At 54.0% G+C, this 26,470-nt stretch overlaps 6 protein-coding genes across 6 annotated transcripts; 3 read left to right on the top strand and 3 right to left on the bottom strand.

Annotated features, from left to right (window-relative positions):
• Positions 1-1,788: 1,788 nt before the first annotated feature.
• On the top strand, positions 1,789-4,134 carry TRIREDRAFT_124228 (glycosyltransferase family 2; the record flags this gene model as incomplete). The annotated part of the gene is made up of 3 exons (XM_006969744.1): positions 1,789-1,830; positions 1,912-2,078; positions 2,142-4,134. The coding sequence occupies 3 exons, from the start codon at positions 1,789-1,791 to the stop codon at positions 4,054-4,056; spliced, it is 2,124 nt and encodes a 707-aa protein (XP_006969806.1). The 3' UTR covers positions 4,057-4,134.
• Positions 4,135-5,689: 1,555 nt separating this feature from the next.
• On the top strand, positions 5,690-8,698 carry TRIREDRAFT_82534 (uncharacterized protein). Its single transcript, XM_006969743.1, has 6 exons — positions 5,690-5,857; positions 5,995-6,056; positions 6,138-6,169; positions 6,258-7,716; positions 7,804-8,088; positions 8,162-8,698. The coding sequence occupies exons 1-6, from the start codon at positions 5,842-5,844 to the stop codon at positions 8,450-8,452; spliced, it is 2,145 nt and encodes a 714-aa protein (XP_006969805.1). The 5' UTR covers positions 5,690-5,841; the 3' UTR covers positions 8,453-8,698.
• A 657-nt stretch (positions 8,699-9,355) lies between these two features.
• TRIREDRAFT_70795 (uncharacterized protein) lies at positions 9,356-12,816 on the bottom strand (the record flags this gene model as incomplete). Its single annotated transcript, XM_006969731.1, has 4 exons — positions 9,356-9,599; positions 9,701-11,697; positions 11,780-12,292; positions 12,361-12,816. 4 exons carry the CDS (start codon positions 12,814-12,816, stop codon positions 9,356-9,358), a joined length of 3,210 nt encoding a protein of 1,069 aa, XP_006969793.1.
• A 2,234-nt stretch (positions 12,817-15,050) lies between these two features.
• TRIREDRAFT_23462 (uncharacterized protein) lies at positions 15,051-19,516 on the bottom strand (the record flags this gene model as incomplete). Its single annotated transcript, XM_006969729.1, has 5 exons — positions 15,051-16,950; positions 17,047-17,363; positions 17,432-17,946; positions 18,018-19,154; positions 19,289-19,516. 5 exons carry the CDS (start codon positions 19,514-19,516, stop codon positions 15,170-15,172), a joined length of 3,978 nt encoding a protein of 1,325 aa, XP_006969791.1. The 3' UTR covers positions 15,051-15,169.
• A 2,639-nt stretch (positions 19,517-22,155) lies between these two features.
• On the top strand, positions 22,156-23,849 carry TRIREDRAFT_82531 (uncharacterized protein; the record flags this gene model as incomplete). Its single annotated transcript, XM_006969742.1, has 3 exons — positions 22,156-22,426; positions 22,503-22,709; positions 22,801-23,849. 3 exons carry the CDS (start codon positions 22,156-22,158, stop codon positions 23,658-23,660), a joined length of 1,338 nt encoding a protein of 445 aa, XP_006969804.1. The 3' UTR covers positions 23,661-23,849.
• A 262-nt stretch (positions 23,850-24,111) lies between these two features.
• TRIREDRAFT_112441 (uncharacterized protein) lies at positions 24,112-26,261 on the bottom strand (the record flags this gene model as incomplete). Its single annotated transcript, XM_006969730.1, has 4 exons — positions 24,112-25,251; positions 25,324-25,718; positions 25,802-25,913; positions 25,989-26,261. 4 exons carry the CDS (start codon positions 26,259-26,261, stop codon positions 24,112-24,114), a joined length of 1,920 nt encoding a protein of 639 aa, XP_006969792.1.
• Between the last annotated feature and the right edge of the window lie 209 nt (positions 26,262-26,470).

Below are 26,470 nucleotides of genomic sequence, written 5' to 3'. Positions count from 1 at the left end.
TGCGTGATAGACACCGCGGTGGCACCAGGGTCATCAGAAGCAGAAGATGATGTACCTTGCATGGACCACACATCACCACCTAGGTAGCAAGGTAGTTGTTGTATCCCGATCCTGAACGTTGTGGGAGGAGGGGATCAAATGCAAGGGGCTGGGGACTGCAAACCCTTGAATGGGAAGCAAGCACCTGTGCGATTCTGGCCATTTACAAGCATTCGTTGCCACCACATACTGATCATCGGAGGTGGCTCGCTTGGGGCTGGCAAGCAAGAACAAGCAAATAATATCGTGTTGCTATTTATGTTGACATGGGCCCGAGCTCTGCATTAGGGAGCGGTGCTACGAAGAAAATAGAGGGTATCATCGTGCTGCTCCCACCAATGCGAGATGGTGATCCGTACGCTGCAGTTCGTATCGCCGGTTAGACCCAACCGCCGCCTGCGTCTCAATAGGTAGTCAGAGTAATTTTCTCATCCATTATCTCTCTCTCTCTCTCTCTCTTTGTGGATATGTATATGTAGGAGGTGTTCTGTTATTTACCCTCTCTTCGTCTCCCGCGATACACACTTTCTTGCTTCTTTTGCATTCTCTCTCCATCCACGTTCCACGTTCCACCGAGCACCGAGACACACCAAAAGACACTGACTGAAGCCAGCAGCTGCTGCCGCCCAATCAGGCGTGTCGTGCTGGTGCATGCATGCAAGGTTCCATATTTGGGCCGTCATGACGAGTGCAAAAGCGCAGCTGTGCCGGCCGACCGACCTGCTGTATTTGTTCAAAAGCCCTTCTGGGGGTCTTACATCCATGAGGTATCTTAAGAAGGTAGATGCCAACAACTGAACACACACGCAAACACACACGCACGCACACCACACGTCTTGACACAGCTCACACACTCACGCACAGCCTTGGGTGAAAGGGGTTTAAGAGAGAGAAAAAGTAAAAAAAGGTGGCATCGATTCCTTTTTATGTCACGACATCCAATAATTGGGGAGAGACAAACTGGAAAGGACGTCTTTTTTTTGCCCGTTAGCCGCGACGACCAAATCGAGCAGGTGGTGGTGCGCATCTCTTGCCGCTTCCCTCTCAAACGGCAGATTGAGTGTGTGTGTGCAAAGGCGATTCTTTTTCTTCTTCTTTTCTATCTCTTCTTCCTTCTTGTTCATCTTTGGGTTGCGGTTTTGCAATTTGCACTTTTGCACTTCTGCTTCCTTCTACTTTTTGCTTCTGCTCGATAACTTGCCGTGTAAAACCGGACTTGCTGCTGCCTTTGGAGCAAGAGACGACGGGGGGGATGTTGTTGGACGTTGACAGTTGAGCCGGATCTACTGCTTTTCCCTCCTTCTCCCCTCCTCCTCCTCCCTCTGCTTCTTCATCTTCATTCTCAGCCTTCTTGTCCTCCGTCTTCCGTTTGGCGCCAAGGGCGCTGCTGTGCGATTTCAGATTTTGTCACAGCCGCAGCGTGACACGACAGATACCGGCTCTATTGCTTTCATCTCACATTGCGAGGCTTTTGTACCTGATTGGTTCCAAGACCCAATCATTTCTATTCGATATCTCGCATTGTTCTGATTGATTTGTTCTGCTTTCTCTATTTTTTCTTTTTCGGGGGATAGACTGTGTCACCTGTGTTTGGCGTGTATTCGTGTTTCGGTTATGGGAGGATTCACAGCAGTCATATATCGATTTACATCTCGCCGCCTCCCTAGGTGGTGTTGAGATTAACGGCCCATCTTCACCACTAGCAACTACATCTCTCTCGAATTTACTGGTTATACTTGGAAGGGCGACATGGCGATCGATCCTGATAGGCCGGAATGGCCCGTCAAAGATGTAAGTTGACCCTCGCTTGTCTATGGCTTCAAGATAGGTACCGAATGGCTGGCTAATTGAAGCTTGGTGACGGCATCTTAGATTGTTTACACTGCCATCGTTGGAGTGGTCATGATAATGGCGCTGCTAGAATGGTTTCTCTGGCTCGCTGCGTTCCTCTATTGCTTGTACAAGGCATTTCGAAAGGCTGAACATTGGTCCATCAATGTCCTCTGCGTCGTTGTTGGCATAGCATTTGTAGCCTTCAGGTACGTCTCCCGCTTATACGGCTAACGCTGTGGGATTTGCTTGCCGATGCTCATCTTTCGCAGGGCCATCTTCCTCCCTATCATGATAGTGACGCTACCACTTCCGAGCCAAGTCACCAAGTACTGGCCAGAGGATGTCGTCTCCGTTCTCCAGTGGTTCGCCTTTTGGAGCTTTTCCATTCTCTTGACGGTGCCCTGGCTGTTCTGCGTCTACCAACTCGTCACCAATCAGCTCGGACGCACAAAGCGCATGAAGCAGGTGCTCGACGACGTTACCGCCCCCAAAGTCGTGATTGTCATGCCATGCTACAAGGAAGAGCCTGATGTGCTCATCACGGCCATCAACTCGGTGGTCGACTGCGATTATCCCGCCGCTTGCATCCACGTCTTCCTCTCCTTTGACGGAGATCAGGAGGACGAGCTCTACCTCAACACGATCGAGAAGCTGGGCGTTCCTCTGACCATGGAGTCTTACCCGACGAGCATCGATGTCACATACAAGGAGGCCCGCATCACGATATCACGATTCCCCCATGGTGGCAAGAGACACTGCCAGAAGTCGACGTTCAAGCTCATTGACCGAGTGTACGAGCAATACCTCAAGATGAACGACAATCTCTTCATCCTCTTCATCGACTCGGACTGCATACTGGACAAAGTCTGCCTGCAAAACTTTGTATATGACATGGAGCTAAGTCCCGGCAATTCTAGAAACATGCTGGCAATGACTGGCGTCATCACGTCGACCACGCGGAAGCACAGCATCATCACGCTGCTCCAGGACATTGAATACATCCACGGCCAGCTGTTCGAGCGCACAGTGGAATCCGGCTGCGGTTCGGTGACGTGCCTCCCCGGCGCCCTCACCATGCTTCGCTTTTCCGCGTTCAGGAGGATGGCCAAGTATTATTTCGCCGACAAGGCGGAGCAGTGCGAGGACCTGTTTGACTTTGCAAAGTGCCACCTGGGGGAGGACCGATGGCTCACCCACCTCTTCATGATTGGCGCAAAGCAGCGATATCAGATCCAGATGTGCACGTCGGCATTCTGCAAAACCGAAGCTGTGCAGACCTACCGCTCCCTTATTAAGCAGCGGAGGCGATGGTTTCTCGGCTTCATCACCAACGAGGTGTGCATGCTCACAGACTGGCGGTTGTGGAAACGGTATCCGCTGCTGGTCATTGTCCGCTTCATGCAGAACACGATCCGAACGACTGCGCTTCTCTTTTTTATTATGGTCCTGGCGTTGGTATCGACGGTTGCAACAGTCAAGGACCTGCCGGTTGGCTTCATTGGCGTCTCGCTCGGGCTCAACTGGCTGCTCATGATCTACTTTGGGGCCAAGCTCCGACGGTTCAAGATATGGCTGTACCCGCTCATGTTTGTCCTGAACCCCTTCTTCAACTGGTACTACATGGTGTACGGCATATTCACCGCTGGCCAGAGGACCTGGGGAGGGCCGAGGGCCGACGCTGCCGCTGCCGATACCAACACTACCGCAAGGGAAGCGGTTGAGAAGGCTGAGAGGCAGGGAGACGATCTCAATGTGATTCCAGAGAGTTTTATTCCTGCACAAGAGGCACGAAGGGCGGCCTCAGCCAAGGGCATGTCTCGGGGCACGACGCTCGGTCATACGAGGAGCGTTGTCAGGCCCCCTGACCGCATTGACGGCATGTTCTCGGCACGGCGAAAGACGGCAGCCGGACTCTATACGCATTACGATGATTCAGACGGCGGCATCGACACGCCGCCCATCTCCTCCACCACCCCGTCCTCCTCGCGAGACGCACTGCAGAGGGGTTCGTTTGAAGGCATCGTGGTTAGCGGACCCGAGACCATTGTTTCCGTGGATCAGTTCATGGGAGAGGAAGATCGCCGAAAGTATGCCATAGCCCAGCGGGCGCAGTTTCAGCGAGGCACGGGAACGAGCAAGGAGTCGCCAGACGTTGAGCTCATTGACTTGTCGTCTGATCCATAAGATGGTGGCTTGGCGTGGCTTGGCCGAGGTGGCTTTCACGTAATCGAAGACTGTAGAAAGCGGGCGAGGTTGACTTCTGTCGACAACACCGCAAGGCCTGTTGTAGGGGTAGAATCATCTGAACAAGACATCATTGCATACCTATACGTAAAGACAAGCCCTGTCATTCTGTAAGTTTCCCTTTGGTTCTTCCGTGTCTTTGATGCCGTGAAAGAATTGGCCACGAAAGGCGAAAATGAATGATGGACGTTGTGTCTAGAATGGACCAACTTGTGCCAGTTGGCCACGACAGGCATAAAATATGCTGATGCTATGCTGATGATATTGTTTGGTCGTTGTGGAAGAGGCAAGAAATGACCTGTCTGTTGGCGATGTCAACGCCACCACTCTTTGCTGTCAACGGGCTTCTCAACGCCACCACAAGGCGAGAATCACAAGCAGGCGGTCAGGCAGCCAGCCCTGCAGTCGGTTCACTGCGGTTTTGGCTCTCCTTGGCGGGGTAAATCGAGGGGCATCAGAGCTGACGAGGGCCATTTGGCGGGGTAATTTGTTGCTTGTCTACCGCTGAGACCAAACGGTAGGTAAGAGTAATAGTAGTATTCGGTAGGTCTGTCTGGACTAGATCGTGGTAGTATGTAGTATGCCTCAGATGAGGTGAGCTTTCAGGCAGGGCAGCTATAAGGTAGAGCCATTGTTAGGTGACATGAGATCAGATATCTAGGTAGAACCTGGTTAGAGACCAGACGGAGGACAACATCCGCACCTATCAATCCATGCGCGCTGTGCCATACCTAAGGTATCTAAAGGGACAACACGTAGCATCATCCCCTGAAGATTCATTCGGCAACGTCATGTATTCGCTGCAGTAGCGCCTCTCATTGGCTGCGCGTCTGCTGCTGCGTAACGCTGGCTGCTGTCCAATAGTAAATTTCCTTACCTATCACATTCTGCTGCCCTGCTCTGCTCTGCTCTGCTCTGTTCTGCTCTGTTCTGCAGTGCTACTAGGCTGCAGGCTGCTTGTGCGTTGGCGCTGCCTCAGCTTTTTCTGCCTGTCCGTCCTTTCCACCTTTTCTCGTGGAATCTGGAAAATTCTGCAGCTTTCCACGGGGTACCTCCCGCGGCCATGGCGGGGCAGCCGTCGCAGGTACTCCCCCGCGGTGGTTTGGCGGGCGCCGCTACTTGTCGCAGCGAATGCCCCGCGGCGGCTCCAGGTACCGGCCCTTGGCAATGGGCGCCCAGGTATTTGAGCAGGCGGCAGAACGCTGAATTTTTCTTCATTAGTACCTGATCTCACCGCCCAGCGCCAAAATACTACTACTAAGTAACGAGTACCTACACGCCTACACAGCATTTGCTTGCCTGAGTCAATCCACACAATCCACATCCAGTTCCATCCCACTCCAGTCTATACCTTAGTATCGCAACCGCCACTTATCGGAGCCGCCTCTCTGCTACCTTGCCTTACCTTGCCTTACCTAGGACTTTTTTTTTCCCCTTCTCTTTTTTTTGCTACTGATTTTCTCAACCTTCACCTTCCACCCAAAACAAAACAAAATCCAGGCTTGATATCTTCCTGCCTCGATCTCCTCCACGTATCCGATCTTTTCGTCTTTTTCCTCCTACTTTTTTTTTTCTCCATTTTCGCTTTTTCCCCCCCTCGTCGAAGTCTTCTTTCCTTGACTTGGGCCCCTCACTTGCGACCCAAGTGCGGCAGAATCGAGATACCAAAAAAAAAAGAAAGACAGGGGATATACAGCAGCATCGCGATAAGCCAGAACAGACATCATGTCTTCCGTCGTCGGTAAGTCCCCCGCTGCCGCTGCGTCCATTCTCATGCTTATTTCTATACTGCGTCGCTCTCTACGTATAGACCGAGAAGCATCAACTTCCAAACAAGACGTGCTCTCATGCTGACCTGAACCCCTCCCTGCCGCGCAGGTGTCGATTTCGGAACCCTCAAGACGGTGATTGCAGTCGCCAGGAATCGTGGTGTCGATGTGGTGAGTAGGAGAACCCAGTCGACGAATCCCCCCCGAAGAGTTTGAGGGCTCTTGACTGACCAGAGATGTCTACCATTCTAGATCACCAATGAAGTGTCCAACAGAGCAACACCGTACGTCCAGCCCATCCCAGCCTTGCAATCCGCATTCTCCACATCACATGAGAATTCAGACTTTTGCTAACACTGCTGCCATCTACAGTTCTTTGGTAGGATTCGGCCCCAAGTCACGCTACCTCGGTGAGGCCGCCAAGACCCAGGAGATTTCCAACCTCAAGAACACCGTCAACTGCCTCAAGCGCCTCGCCGGCCGCTCCTACAACGACCCCGACATCCAGGTCGAGCAGCAATATGTCACTGCACCCCTCGTCGACGTCAACGGCCAGGTTGGCGCCGAGGTCAACTATCTCGGCAACACCGAGAGGTTCTCGGCCACTCAGCTGGTTGCCATGTACCTGAGCAAGATCAAGCAGACCACCGCCAACGAGCTCAAGGCCCCCGTCGCCGACCTCTGCTTGAGCGTCCCTGCCTGGTTCACGGACGCGCAGCGCAGAGCCCTGCTCGACGCCTCTGAGATTGCGGGCCTCAAGGTCCTCCGCCTCATGAACGACACCACCGCCGCCGCCCTCGGTTGGGGTATCACCAAGCTCGACCTGCCCGGCCCCGAGGAGAAGCCCCGCCGCGTTTGCTTCATCGACATTGGCCACAGCAACTACACCTGCTCCATTGTCGAGTTCAAGAAGGGCGAGCTCGCCGTCAAGGCTACCGCTTGGGACCGCAACTTTGGTGGCCGCGACTTCGACAAGGCCCTCGTCGACCACTTGGCCAAGGAGTTCAAGGGCAAGTACAAGGTGGACATCCACACCCACGGCAGAGCCATGGCCCGTACCATTGCGGCCGCCGAGAAGACGAAGAAGATCCTCTCCGCCAACCAGCAGGCCCCCGTCAACATCGAGTCCCTGATGAACGATGTCGATGCCTCGGCCATGGTGACCCGCCAGGAGTTCGAGGCCATGGTTGAGCCTCTGCTGGCCCGCGTCCACGTGCCCCTCGAGCAGGCCCTTGCCCAGGCCAAGCTCTCCAAGGATGACATCGACGTTGTCGAGATTGTCGGTGGTGGCTCGCGAGTCCCCATCCTCAAGGAGCGCATCCAGGACTTCTTTGGCAAGCCCCTTTCCTACACCATGAACGCTGACGAGGCCATTGCTCGAGGCTGTGCCTTCAGCTGCGCCATTCTCTCCCCGGCTTTCCGCGTCCGTGACTTCACCGTCCAGGACATCATCAGCTACCCCATCGAGTTCGGATGGGAGAAGGCTCCCGATATCCCTGACGAGGACACCAGCCTGACCGTCTTCAACAAGGGCGGCGTCCTGCCCTCGACCAAGATCCTCACCTTCTACCGCAAACAGCCGTTTGACCTCGAGGCCCGCTACGCAAACGTTGAAGAGCTTCCTGGCAAAACGAACCCTTGGATTGGCCGCTTCTCCGTGAAGGGCGTCAAAGCCGACGGCAAGGAAGACTTCATGATTTGCAAGCTCAAGGCCCGAGTCAACATCCACGGCGTGTTGAACGTGGAGAACGGATACTATGTCGAGGACCAGGAGGTCGAGGAGGAGGTCAAGGACGACGACAAGAAGGACGATGACAAGAAGGATGCAGATGTGAGTTCTCCGGATATCTTTACTGGGTCTAAAAACGCAAGTTTGGCTGACACCACTTGTGATCAGGCTATGGATACTGACGTCAAGGACGACGGCGCCCGAAAGGTCCGAAAGGTCAAGAAGCAGGTCCGAAAGGGCGATTTGCCCATTGCCAGCGGCACCTCATCACTTGACGCCAACACAAAGAGCGCCCTGATCGAGAAGGAGTCTTCCATGGTCATGGAGGACAAGCTGGTCGCCGACACCGAGGAGAAGAAGAACGAGCTCGAGGCCTACATCTACGATCTCCGTGCCAAGCTTGACGAGCAGTACGCCGAGCTCGCCAGCGAGGACGAGAAGGCCGCCATCCGAGCCAAGCTCGAGTCTACAGAGGTATGTCATATTTTTTTTTTTACTGCATGCGATCCATCTAGGCGGAACAAGACTGCTTACGCACAATCTTTAGGACTGGCTGTATGACGAAGGTGACGATGCCACTAAGGGTGTCTACATTGCCAAGATGGACGAGATCCGGGCTCTCGCCGGACCCGTCGTTCAGCGGTACTTTGAGAAAGTCGAGGCCGAGCGCCGTGCCGTCCAGGAGCGCGTCGAGGCCGAACAGGCTGCCAAAAGAGCCGCTGAGGAAGAGGCTCGCAAGGCTGCTGAGGCTGAGAAGGCCGCCCAGGGAGGAGCAGACCAGGAGATGAAGGACGCCGATGCTCCCCAGCCCGAGATTGAGGAGGCTGACCCCAAATAAGCATCGCGCGCCACAAACTTTACCGAGGGAGGAGGACCAAGGAAGTATTTCCAGAGAAGAACAAATACTCTGCGATAGAAAACGTTGAAGTTTGGTAAAAAAAAAAACATTTCACATAACGGAGGAAGGGAACTCACGAGGGATCATCATGTCTACACATTCTAGAGTTGTTATATCATATGCCCCCCCCAACGTAGCTATGACCTTTTTTTATAGGTATGCATGAAAGGATTACGTTAGACCTTGCCAGCTCTTCTACATGTTGTCTTAATAGTGATGCATGTAAATCAACTTTGCTATATGCTCCGACGGTTTGGAGCCATGTGCGCAAGCCAATGTCAATTCATTCCATTTCCCCTATTCATGTCCCATTGTCATCCCTCATATCCCGCACGTCTAGCCCCCTTTGTGCTCGAATCCCCTTGCTCCCCTTGGTCATCCTCCTGGCTCGACCTTCCCCTTTGGCCTCGTCTCTACTACTTCACGACACGTTCTTCATCACCATGCTGCATCGGTCTTTTTGGAAAAGGGATACGCACTCTTTGTCATCTCTTCCTCTGTGATGGCAACCTCTTCTTGTCCTACTACTTGATACAAAGATTGATCGTCTTTCTTGAACAATCTAGCCAGCTATATAAAGCAACCCTTCCAGAGACATAAAAACACATCAAATAGCATATAAGGAAAAGGAAAATCAGAAACAACCGGATGCTTTTATAACCACGTAAATGAGAAGAAACCAAGAAGAAGAGGGGAAGAGCAGAAAAGGAAGAAACAAGAGGGTAAGAGAGCTGGTAGTCATGCTAACGTCGGCCAGCGCAGAGAGAGACCGAGAGAAGAAAAAACGAATGAGATGAGTTTTCATTTCTTCTACGCCTTCTTCTTCTCATCATCAACCCGGGTTTAAATGTCAAACAGGGGCTTGAGCTTGATGATGAGCTGCCACTCGTCATTCGTCACCTCCTTGCGGTAAAACTCCTTGAGGGTGTCGATGCTCTTGCGCGAGATCTGGCTGTAGAGCAGGTCCGACTCTTCCAGGTGGCGGCCGTAGATGGGCTGGTGGCCGCCCATTTCAATCTTGACGGCGACCGAGGGCTGGCCCTTTTTGCAGACGGGGACCTGCTTGTGGTCTCGCTCGATGGAGGTCCTATTGAAGAGAAGAGTGCGTTAGTATTTAGACTTTCTTTTCTGGGTATTGATTCAAAGATTGAGCAAAGGGGTGTGTGTGTGTGTGTGTGGAAAACTTACACTCTACCAAGAGGAATGACTTCCTTGACGCCGGTCGTGGGGTTCGTCTTGACGGCCGCAATCGGCGTGTTAATCTTGAGCTGGCCCTCAACCACATCCACACCAATGACGATGGGAGCCGTCTTGTTGAAGACGGCAACGGGCTTCAGGACGCAGGGGAACACGGCCAGCATCTTTGACTCCTCCTTCTTCTTCTCCAGCATCTCGTCCATGTGCTTGGTGAAGTTGTCAAACAGGTGGTAGATGATGTCGGCCTGGAAGATCTTGATGCCCTGGTCGTCGGCGTATGCCTGCGCTTCCTTGTCGACCTTGACGTCGAAGCAGAGCATCACGGCGTAGTCGGGCGCCTTCTCCAGCATGATACCGCACTGCATCACGTCACGCTTGTAGACCGGGCCGATGCCAACGTTGGCCACGGGAATCTTGCAGTCCTTGAGGAAGTCCAGCAGGGCTTCCAGCGAACCAAGGGTCGAGGCCTGCACGCTGACACCGCGACCAGACGTCTCGACTCTGCTGAGAAGGTTGGCCAGGTCAGACTCAACCTCGTCAACAATCTCATCTTCGTCGTCGTCGGGACCGACAACCATCAACCGGGAACCTGCAATGGCTCCCTCAAGGCCGGGGGCACTAATCTTGACACCCAGAGCTGCCTTGACCTCCTTGTTGTGAACGTAGGCCGACTTGAGACGCAGTTCGCGGAGCGGTGCCGGTGTGAGCAGAGCTCTGATGTTTGTGACAATGGCACCCTCGGTACCACACAGAACGATTCGGTCGCCTTCCCTCAGGATACCGTTGGACAGGATGACGTCGATGGTCATGCCGAAACCTTCAATAGCCTTGACTTCCAAGACAGTTGCCTGGACCTCGGACAGGTACATGAGCGAGCCAACCATGCGCTCTTGCGTGAGCTGAATGATGAGCTTGAGCATGTCCGGAATACCCTCGCCGGTGTGCGCCGACGTGGGCACGAGCGAGACGTACTTGGCCATGGACTTGTTCTGGTAGAAGAGCTCAGAGTTGAAACCCTGCTCGGCAAAGGCCAGCTTCGTCTGCTCCAGGCGGTTCTTGAACTCGTTCTGCACCGCCTTGCTCTGGAGCGCCAGACTGTCCTGGAAGCCGTTGTTGTCCACCTTCTTCCAGCCGTAGAGTCTGTCAATCTTGTTGAGCGCCACGATGAAGGGCGTTTTCCTCTCGCGGAGCATGCGCATGGACTCTAGAGTCTGCGGCTCAAGACCGTGCATGATGTCGACAACCAGAATGGCAATGTTACAGAGGGACGAACCACGGGAACGGAGGTTGGAGAAAGACTCGTGACCAGGGGTATCAATGACGAGCAGACCGGGCACCTTGAACTCGAAGTCGTTGTTCTTGTTGACGACGGCCGTCTTCTGCTTGATGGCGTCGACGGGGAAGTATGTAGCACCAATCTGCTGCGTGATACCGCCGGCTTCGCCCTCCTGGACGTTGGTCTGTCGGATCTTGTCGAGAAGCTTGGTCTTTCCGGTATCGACGTGTCCCAGAATACAGCAGATGGGGGAGCGCAGGTTGTCCTTGGATCGAGCAGCGAGGGCGGCCTGGTGCGCCTTCTCTCGGCGCTCGGCAGCCTCCTTTTTGCGCTGAGCTTCCAGTTGCTTCGCTTTGGATACGGCTTCGTCTTCGGACTCTTCTTCGGACTCGCTCTCGCTCTCGTCCTCTTCCTCTGACTCGTCTGCCTTCTTCTGCTCCTTGTCTGCGCCGTTGGCTTTGGCGGCCGCCTTCTTCTCCGCCTCCTCATCGGAATCGGCATCCCAGCTGTCCTTGACGTCTTCTTCCTCTCCGTCGACAGCAGCTTCCCAGTCATCTTCGACCTCGCTCAACTGAGCGGCCTTTTCGGCCTTGGCCTTGGCCTCGGCCTCGGCCTTTTCCTTGGCAGCCTTTTCCTCTGCCTCCTTCAGTGCCTTCTCGGCCTGGATTCGGGCCCTTTCGGCGGCTTCAGCCAGAGCAGCCTCTTCGTCCTTCTAGATAGTGGTAAGAAAGAAGGCGTTAGCGAAGGGGGGACAGTCAATAAAGGGGTGTTAGGTTGGGGAGTGCAATGCTTACCTTGTCGTTCTTGCCCCTCTTCTTCTTGCTGTCATAAACCACCTTCTTCTTGGGCGCACCCTCTTCGTCCTGAGGGCCAATCTTGATACCCGCAGCAAGCATCTGCTGCAGCTTGAGCTCGTTCCGGGCCTTCTCCTCCTTCTGGGCCTTGGTGAGGAACTTGCCCTCCTTCTTGAGCTGCTCGATGCGCTCCTTTTCCTTCTGCTTCTTGAGAGCCCTCTGTTCCTCCCTGCGCTTGGCTTCCTCGGCCAGTCGCTTCTCCTCTTCCTCTGCCTGAGCCCTGGCTTCGGCTTCCAACCGGGCTGCCTCTTCCTGCTTGCGACGCAGCTCCTCCTGCTGCTTCTGAATCAGGGCGAGGTGTGCCGGGACCTTCTTCTTCTTGCCTCCCGTCTCAGCCGCGGCGGGAGCGGCAGCGGGGGCGGCGGGCTTCTCGGCAGCGGGCTCATCTTTCGTAGGGGTCGCCTTTGCCGGCTCAGCAGCCTTTGCGGGTGCCGGAGTCTTCTTCTTCGCAGCCTATTGCAATGACAAGTCAGACATTCAACTTTGTCCCCCAGATGACCATGTGATGGGAGCGTCCATACCTGTTCCTTCTTGCGCTGCTTCTCGCGCTCCTTCTTCAGCTTCTCCTTCTCGGCCTTTGTGAGTATCCTGCCGGGCTCCTCGAGATCATCCTTGGCTTCCTTGGTGGCGGCCGCGGCGGGAGCGGGCTTGCCCTTGCCGCCCTTGCCCTTCTTCTGCGGCAGGGCGAACTCGTCGTCGTCCAGAGAGGCCTCGACGGGTGCCTTGGCGGACAGATCCTCCTCGACGGGCGCGGGCGCCGGCTCGTCGTCGACAATGCCCTTCTTCTTGCGCTTCTCCTTGTTCTTGCGCAGCATGGCCATCAGGCCGCCGCCGCCAGCCGTCTCCTCCTCCTGAGCATTGTCGCCATTGTTCTCCTCTGCAGCGGGCGCCGTGGCCGCCGCCGGGGCAATGCTCTCGCCCAGCTCTGCTTCCCAGTCCTCCTGGGCGTTCTTGTTTCCCTTCTTCTTCGGCGCCATGGCTGCTGCTTGGTCTCGTGTCGTCGACGGTTGGAAAGGGCGAAGAAAAGACGAGGAGGGGTAACTCGATGTCGATGGGGGTGGGAAAATTCAGAAAAGAGATTCAACCCCGCAGTGTTGAATAGAAATTAGTGAAGAAGAAATTGGGCAAAGAATTGTTCCCCAAAATGACAGAATGGGAGAAACAATGTAAACGAGAGGAAGGGGAAAAAAAGTAGGCAACTAGAAAAAAATAAGGCCGGAGATAGTACTGAGCTGTCCCGCACTAAATTAATCCGCCACCTTGTCTGGCCTCTTTGGTGGTTTGACGAGCAACCTTTTTTTTTTTCTTTGCCTTTTGCTATGCGGGGCAGCAAATGGGGGTGTCTCTTATGCCTGGATTTTGCGGGACTCGACTGTGATGCCTCTTCTTTCTGCTTTACTAATGGGATTTCTCTGTAATTCTTCCATTGTCTTTTACTCCGTTGCGCATGTATACTTCATGGCAATATGACTGTCCAATGAGATGCACTTGAAATGCCAGTGATGGAAGCGCTGAGTAGAGTAGGGAGTGCCTTTACAGTCCCCAACTCGGCTATCTAGCATCACCATAGACCGATCCAATATATCTTTTCGACTGCTACCATCACCACTATTGAACATTGCAAACGGTTGCTATCTTCTACTATGACCGCGACATATATCCAATCTTACTATAAAAGTTCTCAAGCAAATTAGGCATATGGAGACTGGCTCTTCGCTCAGTATCTAACAGTTTGGGATGCTGGAGAGTCTCTCTAGTACAACCACGAGGTTTAGGTTAGGTATGTCAACAAAGGTCAAGCTCAATGAATTACGACCTCTGGAGCTCTGACCGGTAAGAGTCGAGCTATGCCCCGGTTAGAAAGGACCAGTACCTGGCAATAATCACTGCTATACCACTGTAAAACCTGCAGTACTACTAGTACGTACGGGTACATAATATGCACCAGTGCCCTAACTTGTAGCGGTGACTAGGCACAGCCATTCCATGTCATCCGTATGCACCTCTCACAACCAGCAGAGAGCTGCCTTCGATTCACTATCCTGGAAAGCAAAAAGGAAACGATATCAAAAAGAAGATGAAAAAGAAAAAAACATACAACAGCCGGTGTTCGCCAGTGGTCACCCACCTGACTACTAATCTGCCTCTCATTGGCTTGACTCTGGGAGAGCAGACGGGATCCCGTATTTTCCAATGGATATGGTCGTATGTGACAAGACGACGCCTTGTCTGCGATTATAACCATGGGCTTACCACATACAACACGCACTGGCTCGCCAAGCTATTCCTCAACATATTCCAGCTCTTTCCCATCATGCTAAATTGGCAGGACCGTACAGATTGCTAGGCAAGTGCTGAGGGAGGGGGGGGGGACAACGAGGCAATCTTTCTGCTGCATCCTCATCCCCGTTGCCTGACTGGCATCTTCTGCGTGTGAAGCTATCATCAAATCGCGCCCACCACCACATTAGGGCCACGGAATATCAACCAGAGCGCTGGTTCACCAAGCTGCGTAAACAAATGCACGTATACTCAATCTCGCTGCATAGGTAAATCTACTGGGACGAATAAAAAAGGCTGGAGGCAAGACCCTAGCAGGCAACGTCGTTGGTTACCTGCCTCAACCTACATGTTCGTACGCTCTGCGGCAATTTGGCCGACAAGTCATGGAGTCACGTGCAGTGAAAGCTGGCCTACCTAGGAATCAGTATATATATTATGCTAGTAATTTTCCGAGTTACCTTCGGGTCGTGGTGGTGTCGCATCCAGTAATCAAAAAGAGCAATACGAGAAGGGCGCCACATTTTTGCCCACGACCTCTTAGGTTCGAGACCTGGTGCAGTTTTTACGATGTTTTTTTTCAGCACCTTTTAGAGAATAGAACCTCTCTACATCTAGCTTAGGTATACAATGATCTTTTCGAATTATAACAGACTTGTGAAGTCGAGCGAGAAACTGGGATGTTTGTCTGCATCGTCGTATGTGCTTGATTTCACACCTCCAAGGCTTATAATATCTCCTTGGGCCTCCGCCGAGTTGAATATCGATACCCTCAGCTCCGTGGAGAGCGCATTCGATGCAAACCAAGTCATTGCCTGCTCAACTTTGCAACTTGATTCACCCCTCAGTAAACTTCAACGCAACATGTGGATCATGTATCAATTCTTGTGCTGGAGCTGGCACAATCCTGCAGTCGAGACCCTACATTCAGCTATATGTCCTCCTCCGTATGCTTACCAAAGGACCAAGCCAAGTACCCCTGTGACCCCAAAGCTGCCGTATCCATCCCTTGCTATATGCAATCATGCCATGACAACGTAGATGCCTCATTCACAGTGCCGGTGCAACGAGAAACTTGATAATCTCGTATCCCAGCTCAAAGTATCTTTCTCTCCGCCTCACCTCCCCTTCGTGTTTGAAGCCGACGGTGTAAGTCCCTCCCCCTATCGCGTCCAGGTGGTAACAGTACACAAAGAAGACATCATCGGACCCCAGAAGCCTTTCCAAGATGCGCAACTTCAAGCATCTCTTCAGCAGGTCGCCGTCAATGTGCGTTATCTTTGGTGTGGGCTGCAGTTCCAGATCCAGAATGTCCACCCTGGAATCGACTTGCAGTGTGTCGAGCGAAGTAATGCCTGCTTTTGTTTGCGCCAGTGTCTGGATCATGAGCAGTAACCGCCACAGCTCAATGCCGAGCAGCGAAACCTGGTGCAGCGAGCCATCCAGGGAGACGCCAAGAATCTCCGATCCATCATGGCTGCTCGGCAACGTCCCATAGCGTCGCTGCGTATTGTCCACGAGCCACGGGGGCCTGCTGCGTGCTCTCACAAACCTCCTCACCGAAGACGGCAACATGGCTTCGAAAACCACCTCGAACTCCCTGTCCCGCTGGCCCAGGGGAGCCCACAGGCCAGCTATGACACCCACCTGGTCTGAGACGAGAGTCAATGGCCATTGGCCATGGCCTTCAGTGGGATCACCAATGTCTATCATGTGAACTCCTCTTCGAGAGATCTGGTCGCCGTGGACGAGCTCCATGCTGCCGTCTTCCGTAGACTGGTAATCAATCACTTCAAGAGAGTGCAAGGCAGTCAATGCAAAGATCTTGCCCTTGGACACGCGCAGAGATATCGCGGGGGAGTCGAGCAGAAACTGCTTCACAGGCTTCAGCTTTCTCTCCGCCAGATCAAGGACTTCCCAGTGAAGCGTCTTGTGGACACAGTATATCAGGCCTTCTGCATCTGCCGTGATTGAATAGACTTCGCCGGGCAGGCGCTTCTTATATCGTGTCCAATATCTGAGCACTCTGCTCTCGCCATTGGCCGAGCGAGCATGTAGTTTTTCCGTAGACACGATAATGAGCTCTCCACGTTGCGTGGTCACGAGTATAAAGGGGAACACTTTCCCGTCTTTCTTATATAGCCACTCATGTAGCCCAAATACCCTGTCTTCGTAACGGCCCAGGCCAGAGATGAACTCGACTTCTCGTCGATCCTTGTCGGTAGCAACCGAGATTGTCGAGCCAGAATCGGGGTCGATGAACCGCAGAGTGGGCCTGTCGTCAATGGTTATCGCGACGACAAGGCAGTTGAGCGTCTGCGAGAAAATGATCCTCGACGGGGTGCCCCCGACCGGGATAGACCTAGGCACATTTCCAATATGCGGACCAAAGTCAGCCAAGAGTAACCTTGATCCAGCGAGGATGAGAAGGGATGTGTGCCCATCTTGCCCTGACAGATTCTGTGAAATCCTGTGGATGGAATGGATTGGGGGACAGGGCATCTGCGGATCGCTCAAATCCGTCGGCCATACGTAATGTTTGCTGTGAAACTTGCAGTCCTCTGTTGAGAAGTTGCTGAGCAAAATCAGCCTATTGTCGCAGCAAGCAAAAGCCGTCGACGACCCAGTGTAAGGTACTGAAGTTGGGAAAATGTCGACTCGCGCTACACCAATGACTTCCGAGTTCCACGTCAGATTGTCCGGAGTCTGATCGGATATTCGGGCTGTGATCAGGCTGCCGCATCGAGTGCCCAGCACGAGGTCAACTTGATCCGCGCTCTGATGGGCCACAGAGATGCTAGTCAGTGCCTCAAGCTCAGCACTACCCCCTTCTTCCGCAATAAATCTCACGTCAACCATGGCTCATAGATCCAAAGGGAAGCTAGCCACCGTCCAAGGTTAGGCTGCAAAGGGGATGAAAGACTCACCTTGACTAGTTGAGATGGGCCCAGACACAATCTCCTGACCAGTTGTTGAGTAGATGGATATCCACGGGACTCCGTTGTACATGGAACCGGCGGCAATGAAGCTCTTGTTTGAGACTGAGAATATCGAAACGCAGGTCACTTCACCCTGCGCGTCCCAGCTTCCCACCAAGGAAAACTCGATGCCTTCAGCAGTCATGACATGCAGCCGGGACACCGGTGCAATGTGTGTAGAGAAGACGACAGTGTGCCCAATGCTGAAGGCACTCTCCGCAGCGGCGTCAGGTATACCGAGAGTTTCGCCAATGAGACATCGAGAGCTGGTCAACGAGTTAATTCGAGCTTTGGCACAAGACCGGAGGGGGGGAAGGGGGGAGGCTCCCTTTACCTTGCTGTAGGAGTAGCCACATTGATGGACCTTTCAGTCACTTGAACTACGCTGTCCGACACTTGAATAGCGTGTAGAGTCCTGGAGGCCAAGTCGAAGGGGGTGTCTTCAGGAGGCACGGCATCGACCTGATCAAGGCTTTCCGAGAACCGAAGGACGACTGATGAATGAGGTAGTGCCAGAAGGCCGTAGAGCACCCTCTCATTGGCCTGATGCGTGGTAAATGTCCATGCCTGCCGTATGGGCTCACCTGTTTCGATATCCAAGCCGATTCGAGCCTGGATTCCCCATCTCCATTGCACTACGCTACCGGTCAGGCCGCGACCAGATGCGCTGAAAACGCCGTCTTGTCTGCGCATCGCGTTGCGTCGCTGCGTCATTGATCTCGGCTGCGCCAGCTGAAGGTCTGCTTCGCTTGGGTGCCAGCTGGAGTATTCGTTCGTCGTCGTCATGTCAATAACGGGAGACCAATTGGGAAGACTGCTAACACGCTGTATATCCTGACGAGGGGCGAGCTGAACAGGGTGAGGAAAGACTCATCGTCAATAATAGCCAAGTGACGCATGCTCGAGAGAGGAAGACATACCTTCCAGATGCCGCCTGGACCGGACTCTCCACCGATGATGAGTACGTCGGAAAAGATATCGTATGCCGTAGTAAACGCCGTATCAATGTTGGCTCCCAGGCATCCGACATTGGTTACGGACGGCAAAAGTTCAGCCGCATCTATCTCAATGTGAATGATTGCACCATCCTCACGGGCCAGGTAGATGATGTCGGTTTTTTCAAAGTATTTCTTCCTCCGAAATGGCCTTGCCCAGGCGACCCAGAGCGGCTCGTCAACGCCGTGATGTTGCGGCGTCCGCGGAGGAGGTTGGGTCGGCAAGGATTCGAATTCAGGGGCGCCCGAAAGCGCATACTTTACAACTCCTATATGGGAGTGTGAGACGGCAAAGAAGGCCGATTTAAACTTGATGGGAATGAGCAGAAGGGGTAGCCTATGCTCTTTGGGGAGCCGAGTTCCAGTTCTTTCTTCGGCGAAAGCGATTTGCAGATCGTCACCCAGCTCCCATTCATAGGTTGCCATTCGAGAAGAGGGGGGCCCGCGACTCCGTTCCCGCCGAGCGACGACTAGGAGTAGGATGATATGATAGTCATCCTCGGCGCGAGGATGCAAGAACTCGAGCTGATGGAGGGCCCCGCTGACAGTTCGGATACGAATGGACTTGATGGGCTCGATAGACCCGTGCTCTGCATACTGCTTGTTGAGATCCGACAATGCTTCTAACTCGTAGACCACAAAGAGGCCCTCCGGCGATCCTGCAGCCATATACCGGGAAGACGGGTCCACGGAAAGCTGATAGCCCAGGTAAGGTAGCAGCCTGGGGTTCTCATACGTGGTAATGACGAACTCGAGCGTCTGGTCCGGTCGTTCTCTCACGAATATGAAGAGCAGCTGACAGGACTCGAGCATCAGGACGAGCAGCTGCGGCGGAAGCGAGCGGCTTCGAAGCCCGTCAAAGATGCCATGCGCACCGGGAGACAATGGAGAGGAGGTCGGTTCAGATTTGACGGCGACGCCCAACGGGTCATCGTCCAGGCCATGCTCCAAGCTGTCGCCGAGAACAGCGGCATTTCGAATTCTGAACCCAAAGTCGGACTTGCGCAGTACGTCATGAACCTGGCCGTCTCTTCCAAGTTGACTGATCTGGAGGAAATGTTCCTAACAAAGAGGTCAGCCGAGGCAGCCATAGAATACAGGTGTGAGACCCCATGGTGACCTGCTGAAGAAAGCGTGACTTGGTCTGCATAGGATCTATTTCTGAATCTATTCTCCTCACACGAAGATTGACTTACACCGATAAAGGCAATATCGTTGTGCGTGCTTGAGCGCAGCCGGACTGGCAGCACCCATCGAACCACCGGACTCTCGACAATGGTATGTGTAAGAATGCCGCAGGCTGGAGGTTGTTGCACAGGCTCAGAGGCCAGTTGTGGAGCGGCAGAGGCTTTCAAGGCAGCTTGGAGGTTGACGGTCTCAGTAACCCACTCGCCATCTCTCAAAACTCTTGTCTGGAACGCCATTTTTAGGTCAATCTTTTCATGTCATCCTCCGGGAAAGGCATGTAGCGACTGGAGAGACCAAGTAAAGAGGTGGAGCGCCAGGAAGCGGTTCAATTATCGAGAAGAGACCTTTGGCTGAGCGCGGTCGTTGTTCAGGGCGTAGAGGATGAGTATGAGGGCGTGATGTTAGAAGAATGCGGAGAGCGTTGGGATCGCGGCGTTGTCTGAATCAGTATGACGACGTTCTCCTCCTCATAATGCGAATCGACCACCGATTTGGTGAGAAGGCGAGAGACGGTTGGCGATGCTCGGGCACGGCTGAGGCTTGGGCACGTTCCGGTGACGTTTGACGTTGGTACGTGCAGCTGCTCACAATGCCCGTCTGGTCTGATGGAGAGCTAGAAGCTCAACGAGTGAGATTCGATGCTAGCAGATCTGAAGCTTGTCCTGTAGTAGGGCATTCACTGCAAGCTAGGTACTGGAGAGCAGCGGCCCGGGCTGGAAGCGACCAGTGGGAGGGCAATTGTAATGGTCAGGCAGAAAGTGATGCTGGGTACCTATTGAGGGCTTTTTTGGAGAGAAAAGAAAAGCAAAGAGTAAAGTGAGAAGTGACAGGAGCAGGCTGAAGGAACAAGATGAAAAAAAAAGAGCTCTGGAGGCAGCAGATTGGAGGTGCCCAAAAGGAACCTGGAAGAGCTGAGCTTGCGAATGGCCAGCCTGCAGTACCAGATGTACCTACTAGGTACTTCGTGTATTGGACACACACACAACACGGGCACCCGTCAGATCTGGACGGTTGGGTCGAGGTACCTTTCAGTTATGGGCATTGAAGCATGCCTACCTAGGTACATTCAGGCTGTCAATTTTATCATTTCTCACTAAATGGCGCCCAGATGAACTGAAGAAGAGCTGGTTGTCGGTGCAAAATCCATCTTCAAGTGCGAGTACCTCAGACTAAAGTACCTTGGGAACGAGATGCAGAGTGGGGCTGTTCAAGTACATCTACATCTGCCCACTCCTGCACCAACATTCAACACCCACCTGCAGCGGACATGCAAGTCTCCCTCACATTGAAATGCCTACATACCTACCTTGATTACCTAGGTACACAGTCAGAGTCGAGGTACGTGGTAAACAATCGTGTCCCAACCATGCAAGGAATCTCAATTTAGGTACCCATCTGGTCCAGTCCATTGGCACCACGTACTACCTACCCTGCCGTACCTAACCATAGATCGATCTATGGGCAGATATCATGGACAGCATATACTGACAGACGGGCCTCCATAGTCCTACGTGTCATGATTACTCTGGACAAAGCTCTCGAGAGCCAAATTGGAAGAGTGGGTGCAGCTCTTACACTTGTTCTGTCGAGAACAACGGCTGGATGCCCTCATACAGCTGCCCATCCGCAAGTCGGTGTCCTGGGATCTCAGATGGTACCCAACGAAGATGTGAGTCAAGGTTACCGAATATATCGTCTGCAAATGTCTCCGTGTCTCGTCATCTCAGTCCCCTGGTGGATTCAGCAATGTGGCGATTTAGAAAGAGCATCGCTCTTCTTTCCAACACCAGCACCAGCCATGCATGGAGACTGGTGAGTCAATATTTCGTGCCTATATGCGATGCAATATTGGGTATGACCATGCGCGTGTCACCCTCAAGGCATCGATAGTCATCGAACTGTAACATTCTCATATCCCACACGCTCTTCCGGAACGGGTTGATGTAGACAATTTTTCTTAGATCCCTCATTAACAGCAATAGACGGTCGTACGTACTACTCCATCAACAAATAACGAGATGCTGAGCTTTTCGCCATGAAGACTGCTGTCGACCACTTGCTGCAGCACCTCCCCGGTCATTCTCCACTCGGTGAGCGAAAGAACCAGGATCTGGAAGCTCAGAGAGCCTACAGAGGAGCCAACCGGATGGTTCCATCTGGTGGGCCTCGAGCTTGCAAGCAGAAGCAGGCGAGGCTATTGCTGCAGATTCAACGCGGCCTGACGCGAGACGTAAGTGCTGTGCTTGAATCACTCGTACACCATTGTGGTTGTCCAAGTACTGTACTCGTACAGATCGCACACCAAGCCAAGGTGCAAAAGCTGAGCGAAAGGGCTAGTAATTACAGCATCCAGCTACCCCTTACAAGAACCCTTTTAGAGAAAACGTAATGGAAAGGAACGAGCCGGACAGTAGTGAACCAGGCATGCTCACAAATCCCACCCATTTTCAATGCTGGTCACCTGGCCGCATAGAGTCACTGTTTCATAAGGTACACCAGACCAATACTAGCATGTCCCCAAACGCATGATATGAGATGGTTGGATTACACCTCTTCCCAACCCATCTCAAGAGGATCAATCCTTCACAGAACAAATGTCAAATGCGAAGAATGAAGCTGAAGAAAGTGGCCTTGTAGTACCTTGGGTTCTGCATTGGGACCAGTTGCTGCTGTGTAGGTAGGTATGTCTTACATGTGACACCCGACCATATCAACCCCCCCGCCAAAGACGACATGAAGCTAATACTGCTTCCGCACAAGCACCTCAGCTCACACGCCCAAACCACAACGTCACCAGCACTAGCCCGATTCACCACCCGACGCCAAACCTCCATCCAAACCACCCAAGAAACACACACCACCTACCAAATAGCACATGAGCCTGGAAAAAGAGCCGGCCGACCACGCTGGCCTCCGCCACGATGACGACGACGACAACGACAACGACAACGACAACGAGCACAAGGACAACAGCCGTGCTGCTGCTTCCAACGACGACGGTGACGATGATCCCGTCGACTCGCCCGCCGTCGCCCTGAAGACGAGCGAGATCCTCGCCGCCTGCACCTGGCGAGATGCCACGCGCCTGAGGGCCCTCGCCGAGTCCGAAGGCGGCCTGCTCGCCGATTCTCTGCGCCGAGCAGCCTGTACGTGTTCTGCAATGATATGCTATTCTTTTTCCCTTCTCTTTATGAGGTGCTGACATGTCGAACCTGTGTATAGGGCCCATCCTGCTTGGAGCGTCTCCCCCTGCCAACGAAACGAAGCATGTCGACAACGGCGACAACGACGACAACGACGACGATGGCCTCGCTTACACAGACGGATCGAGTTCCACTGCTGACGGCGATTGGAAGGATCTGCCACGGCATCGGGACGAAGACCAGGTCCAGCTCGACGTCAACCGCTCCTTTGTCCACTATCCAAGCGGTACGTCACACAACATTTACCCTTGATACCCGCGACAGGCATCAATCAATACCCAGAGAACGTACAACTGACCTGCATGCAACGCCACCAGACCAATCCGAGCCAGAACTCCACAAGCGCAAGCGCGAGCTCTCCGACCTCATCGTCGAGGTCCTCCGCCGCCACCCCTACCTCTGCTACTTCCAGGGCTACCACGACATCTGCCAGGTCTTCCTCCTCGTCCTCGAGCCCGCGGCGAGGGCGCCCCTCGTCGCCCGCCTCTCCGTCCTGCGCATTCGCGACTTCATGCTGCCCAGCCTCAGCGCCACCACCGCCCAGCTCCGGCTCATCCCCGACATCCTCGCCCGCGCCGACCCGCAGCTGCGCCGGCACCTCTCCAGCATAGAGCCCTTTTATGCGCTCGCCGGCACGCTCACCATGTATGCGCACAACATTGAGCGGTACAGGGATATCGCTCGGTTATTTGACGTGATACTGGCCCGGGAGCCTACCTTCTCTATATACTTGTTCGCCCAGATCGTCATCGACCGTCGCGAGGAGATCTTCGAGATTGACGAACCCGACATGCTGCAAGTCATACTCGGCAGGGTGCCCCCCGAGCTGGACCTAGATGGCCTCATCAAGAGAGCCGTAAACCTCTTCACAAACCACCCTCCCGAAACCCTCCGCTCATGGCATCACATTTCCAGCTCCAGCGTGCTCAAAACATGCAGAGATGTCGACGCGAGCACACGGCAAACATTAGAAGACGGACACCGCTTCTTCGAGAGGCAGGTCAAGGAGATACAGTGGCAGGAGCTGAGGATGGGCGTCAGGAGAAAGATGTGGGTGTACAGGCGGCCCGTCAAGTACGTCGGGGCTGCCATCATGGTCGGATTCGTGGCCTTTTACCTTCGGCGGAACCCGTCGCTGGTCCAGTACATATGGTCCTTGTTCCCCGGTGGGCATTGATGTGTTTTCATTAGAGGAGAAAATAAAGGGGGGCGAATGGTGTTCCAAGGAATCAATATTCTTACATGAGAGGACCGCCCTTGGGGGGAGGCGCTAGAGGAAGAAGAAGAAGAAAGGGAAAAAAAAGAGGTGGAAGATTTTAAAGAAAAGGAAAACTGTGATGGGAATCGTACAAGGGTTTCGGTTGTCTATGTGCAGAGAGAAGAAGAATAAAAGCTTCTTACACATGTGCCTGTCTAATTATTCAACCCTTCTTCCGTAAACATGCTAATATGCCTCCTGACGCCAATACAGTAAGCAACAACTGCTGAACAAGAATCCAACCATGGCTTTCATGACACTGCCCCCCCCCCCCCCCCCCCCCCCCCCCTGGATCCAAACGCTTTGGTGCTTCACATGATGAGGACATGCCCTCATGCTTTCTTTTTGCCGCGAGATACCTATGTACATCTTACGCTTCGCCTTGGTATTTCTGCTTCAGCTCCTCAAAGTGCTGCTGCTGTTCCTCCGCCAGCTTGCCCGTCTCGTCGCCGATAATGGTCAGGATCAGAGAATAATTGTTGTACAAGAAGCGCTCGCTCTTCCTCGCCTCGCCATGCGTCTGCGCGTGTCGAGTCAGAAAGGTTTCCACCTCGGAGCGCAACCGGCGCACGCTCGCCACGACCGGCTCGTCGTCGCCCGCCTCCGTGGACAGGGCCAGGAAGCCCTGGAGCAGCTGTCCGAACCGCTGCGTCACCATATGAGGCGCGGCCGACATCTTGCTCTGGTCGGCCTTGGCCAGTTTCGTAGGCGCGGCATTGGTCAGCAGGCGGACGGATTCGCAATGGCGGTCCATGATGACCTGCAGCCGTGGCCACAGCAGCATGTTGGTGCCGTTGATGTAGCCGTCCACGGCGGGCACTTTTCGCCTCTGGAGGTCAAAGGCGAAGTGCTGGTTGAGTCGGATGCAGAGGAGGAGCCCCAGGGCATCAAAGCTCTCGCTGACAAGCGTCTTTGAAAGCGCCCTGCCAACCTCAAAGGTTGGCTCAAATATAAAGTTGAAGTTTCGGGATATCTGTGCATACGACAGGGCGGGCGCAAAGAAGGCCGCCAGAAAGGTGTACTCGGCCGTGGCATTGTCGATGAGAGCCAGGTTGAAGTTTCGGAAGGGAACTTCCAGGTAGTGAGTCGACTGGTCCTCCTCTGCCAGGTACGATGAGATGGCCGAGGTGCTCTTTGTCCGCAACATGTCGATCCGGCGCCCGAGGTTGAATGCGTCGTGTGGCGGGCCAGCAACCCGGCTGCTAGACAGGACGGCCGTTTTCCTCGTGGCATCCTCCTGCCCTAGGACGTCGTTCTTGTCCAAGACATGGAGCTTGAGCTTGGCCAAAGCCCTCTCATAGCGCGTGAACTGATTCAGGTAGTACCATCGCATCGTGTTCATGTACGCCTGCGATATCTCTTCTGCGAGGGCGGCATGATGCTTGTGTAGAAACGTATACAGGTCCTTGAACTTGAGAAAGTTCTGTTGCTGTATTATCTGCGCGTTGATGTGCGGTGACCGGAGGGCCTTGATCTGGGCGACGAGGAAGTCTCGGATACGCTCTATAGCCTGCAGTCTCATATGTCAGTTCATGTCCGCAGCCAAGTAGTCATCGTGAGCGCAGCGGATGTGGAAAGGCACCTTTAGGATCAGCTTCTCCAGGATGGGGCCAAGCTCCTCGCTGGCCTTGCCCTGCTGTGTCCCTGATAGCTTTTTGATGGCTGCCGCTCTCTTATCCACCTCGTTCAGCGTTTTAGCCCACGCTTCGTCAATGTGGCCTGTCGTTATCCGGGAGATGGTATCAGGGGACACGCTCAGCTCCTCCACCAAGGGGCCAAGCGCCTTTTCTATTCGTTTGCGGTTCTCGAGTCTTCGACTTAATGCGCTCGAGCGTGATTGCAGGGTTTCAATGTCGGCCGATACGGTCGACAGGTCGTTGCGGAAATCCGTGAGGTTGTTCTCGACAGAATTCAGGATCTCGTCGCACGCGACAATGGATCGATGCAAAGCGTCGAACCGGGCCTTGTCCTGCTCATCTATTGCCGGTAATTAGCACATGCATGGATGGGTGACTCCTGGCGCGAGCGCAAAGGGAGGTCGTTGACAGGACGAGACAAACATTCGCTCGCGGTCTGCGGCCGGCGCAAGCTCGTGGTAGATTGACCAGATTCTCCGGCAGCCAGCTCCTGAAGAGACAACCCGCCGAAGTCAAAGTCGAGCGCCAAGTCCTCCTGCGTGATCAAGCTTGCCCGGCTCTGGGCCTTGCCTATGACCTCAGAATCGGCTGCCAGCAGCTTCTCGAGGACGTCCACCGGGTCCGGAGCCGGGGCTGTAGGGTTCTGCCTGGCCTCTGATCCATTGGGCTTTCGAGCCGACGCCAGCAGCGACGTCGTCGAGTCGCCGGATACCAGGGAGAGCGACGAGCCCCGCGGGGAAGGGCCCTGCCGCTGCGAGGTTATGTAGGGACTGAGGTTGCTCGATGTCCGTCGCGGAAGCGGCGAGTTGTGTCTGCTGGTGAGCTGGGGAGTCGACGGCCCGGACGCGTTGGCTTGGGTCGCTGAAAGACGGTCGAGCCACATGTTGCGAAGGGCCCGGAGCTGGGACTGGGAGGGTTATCGATTGGAGAAGAGAGGGCGCTTCGCAATCATGACCGCCTCATGGCTTTGGGAGAAGGTCTATGTGTCCGGTTGACCACTGGGAGCGAGACGGCGGGTGGCTGCGGGACAAGGGCACGAGCATTGGTGAGCTTAAGCTTCAGCGAGCATCAACCGACACGGATCCAACGTCT

The sequence above is a fragment of the Trichoderma reesei genome, assembly GCF_000167675.1.
Source record: "Trichoderma reesei QM6a unplaced genomic scaffold TRIREscaffold_40, whole genome shotgun sequence".
NCBI classification, from domain to species: domain Eukaryota; kingdom Fungi; phylum Ascomycota; class Sordariomycetes; order Hypocreales; family Hypocreaceae; genus Trichoderma; species Trichoderma reesei.
Note: the sequence above shows the minus strand (reverse complement) of the source record. Positions and strands in the feature narration are given on the sequence as shown.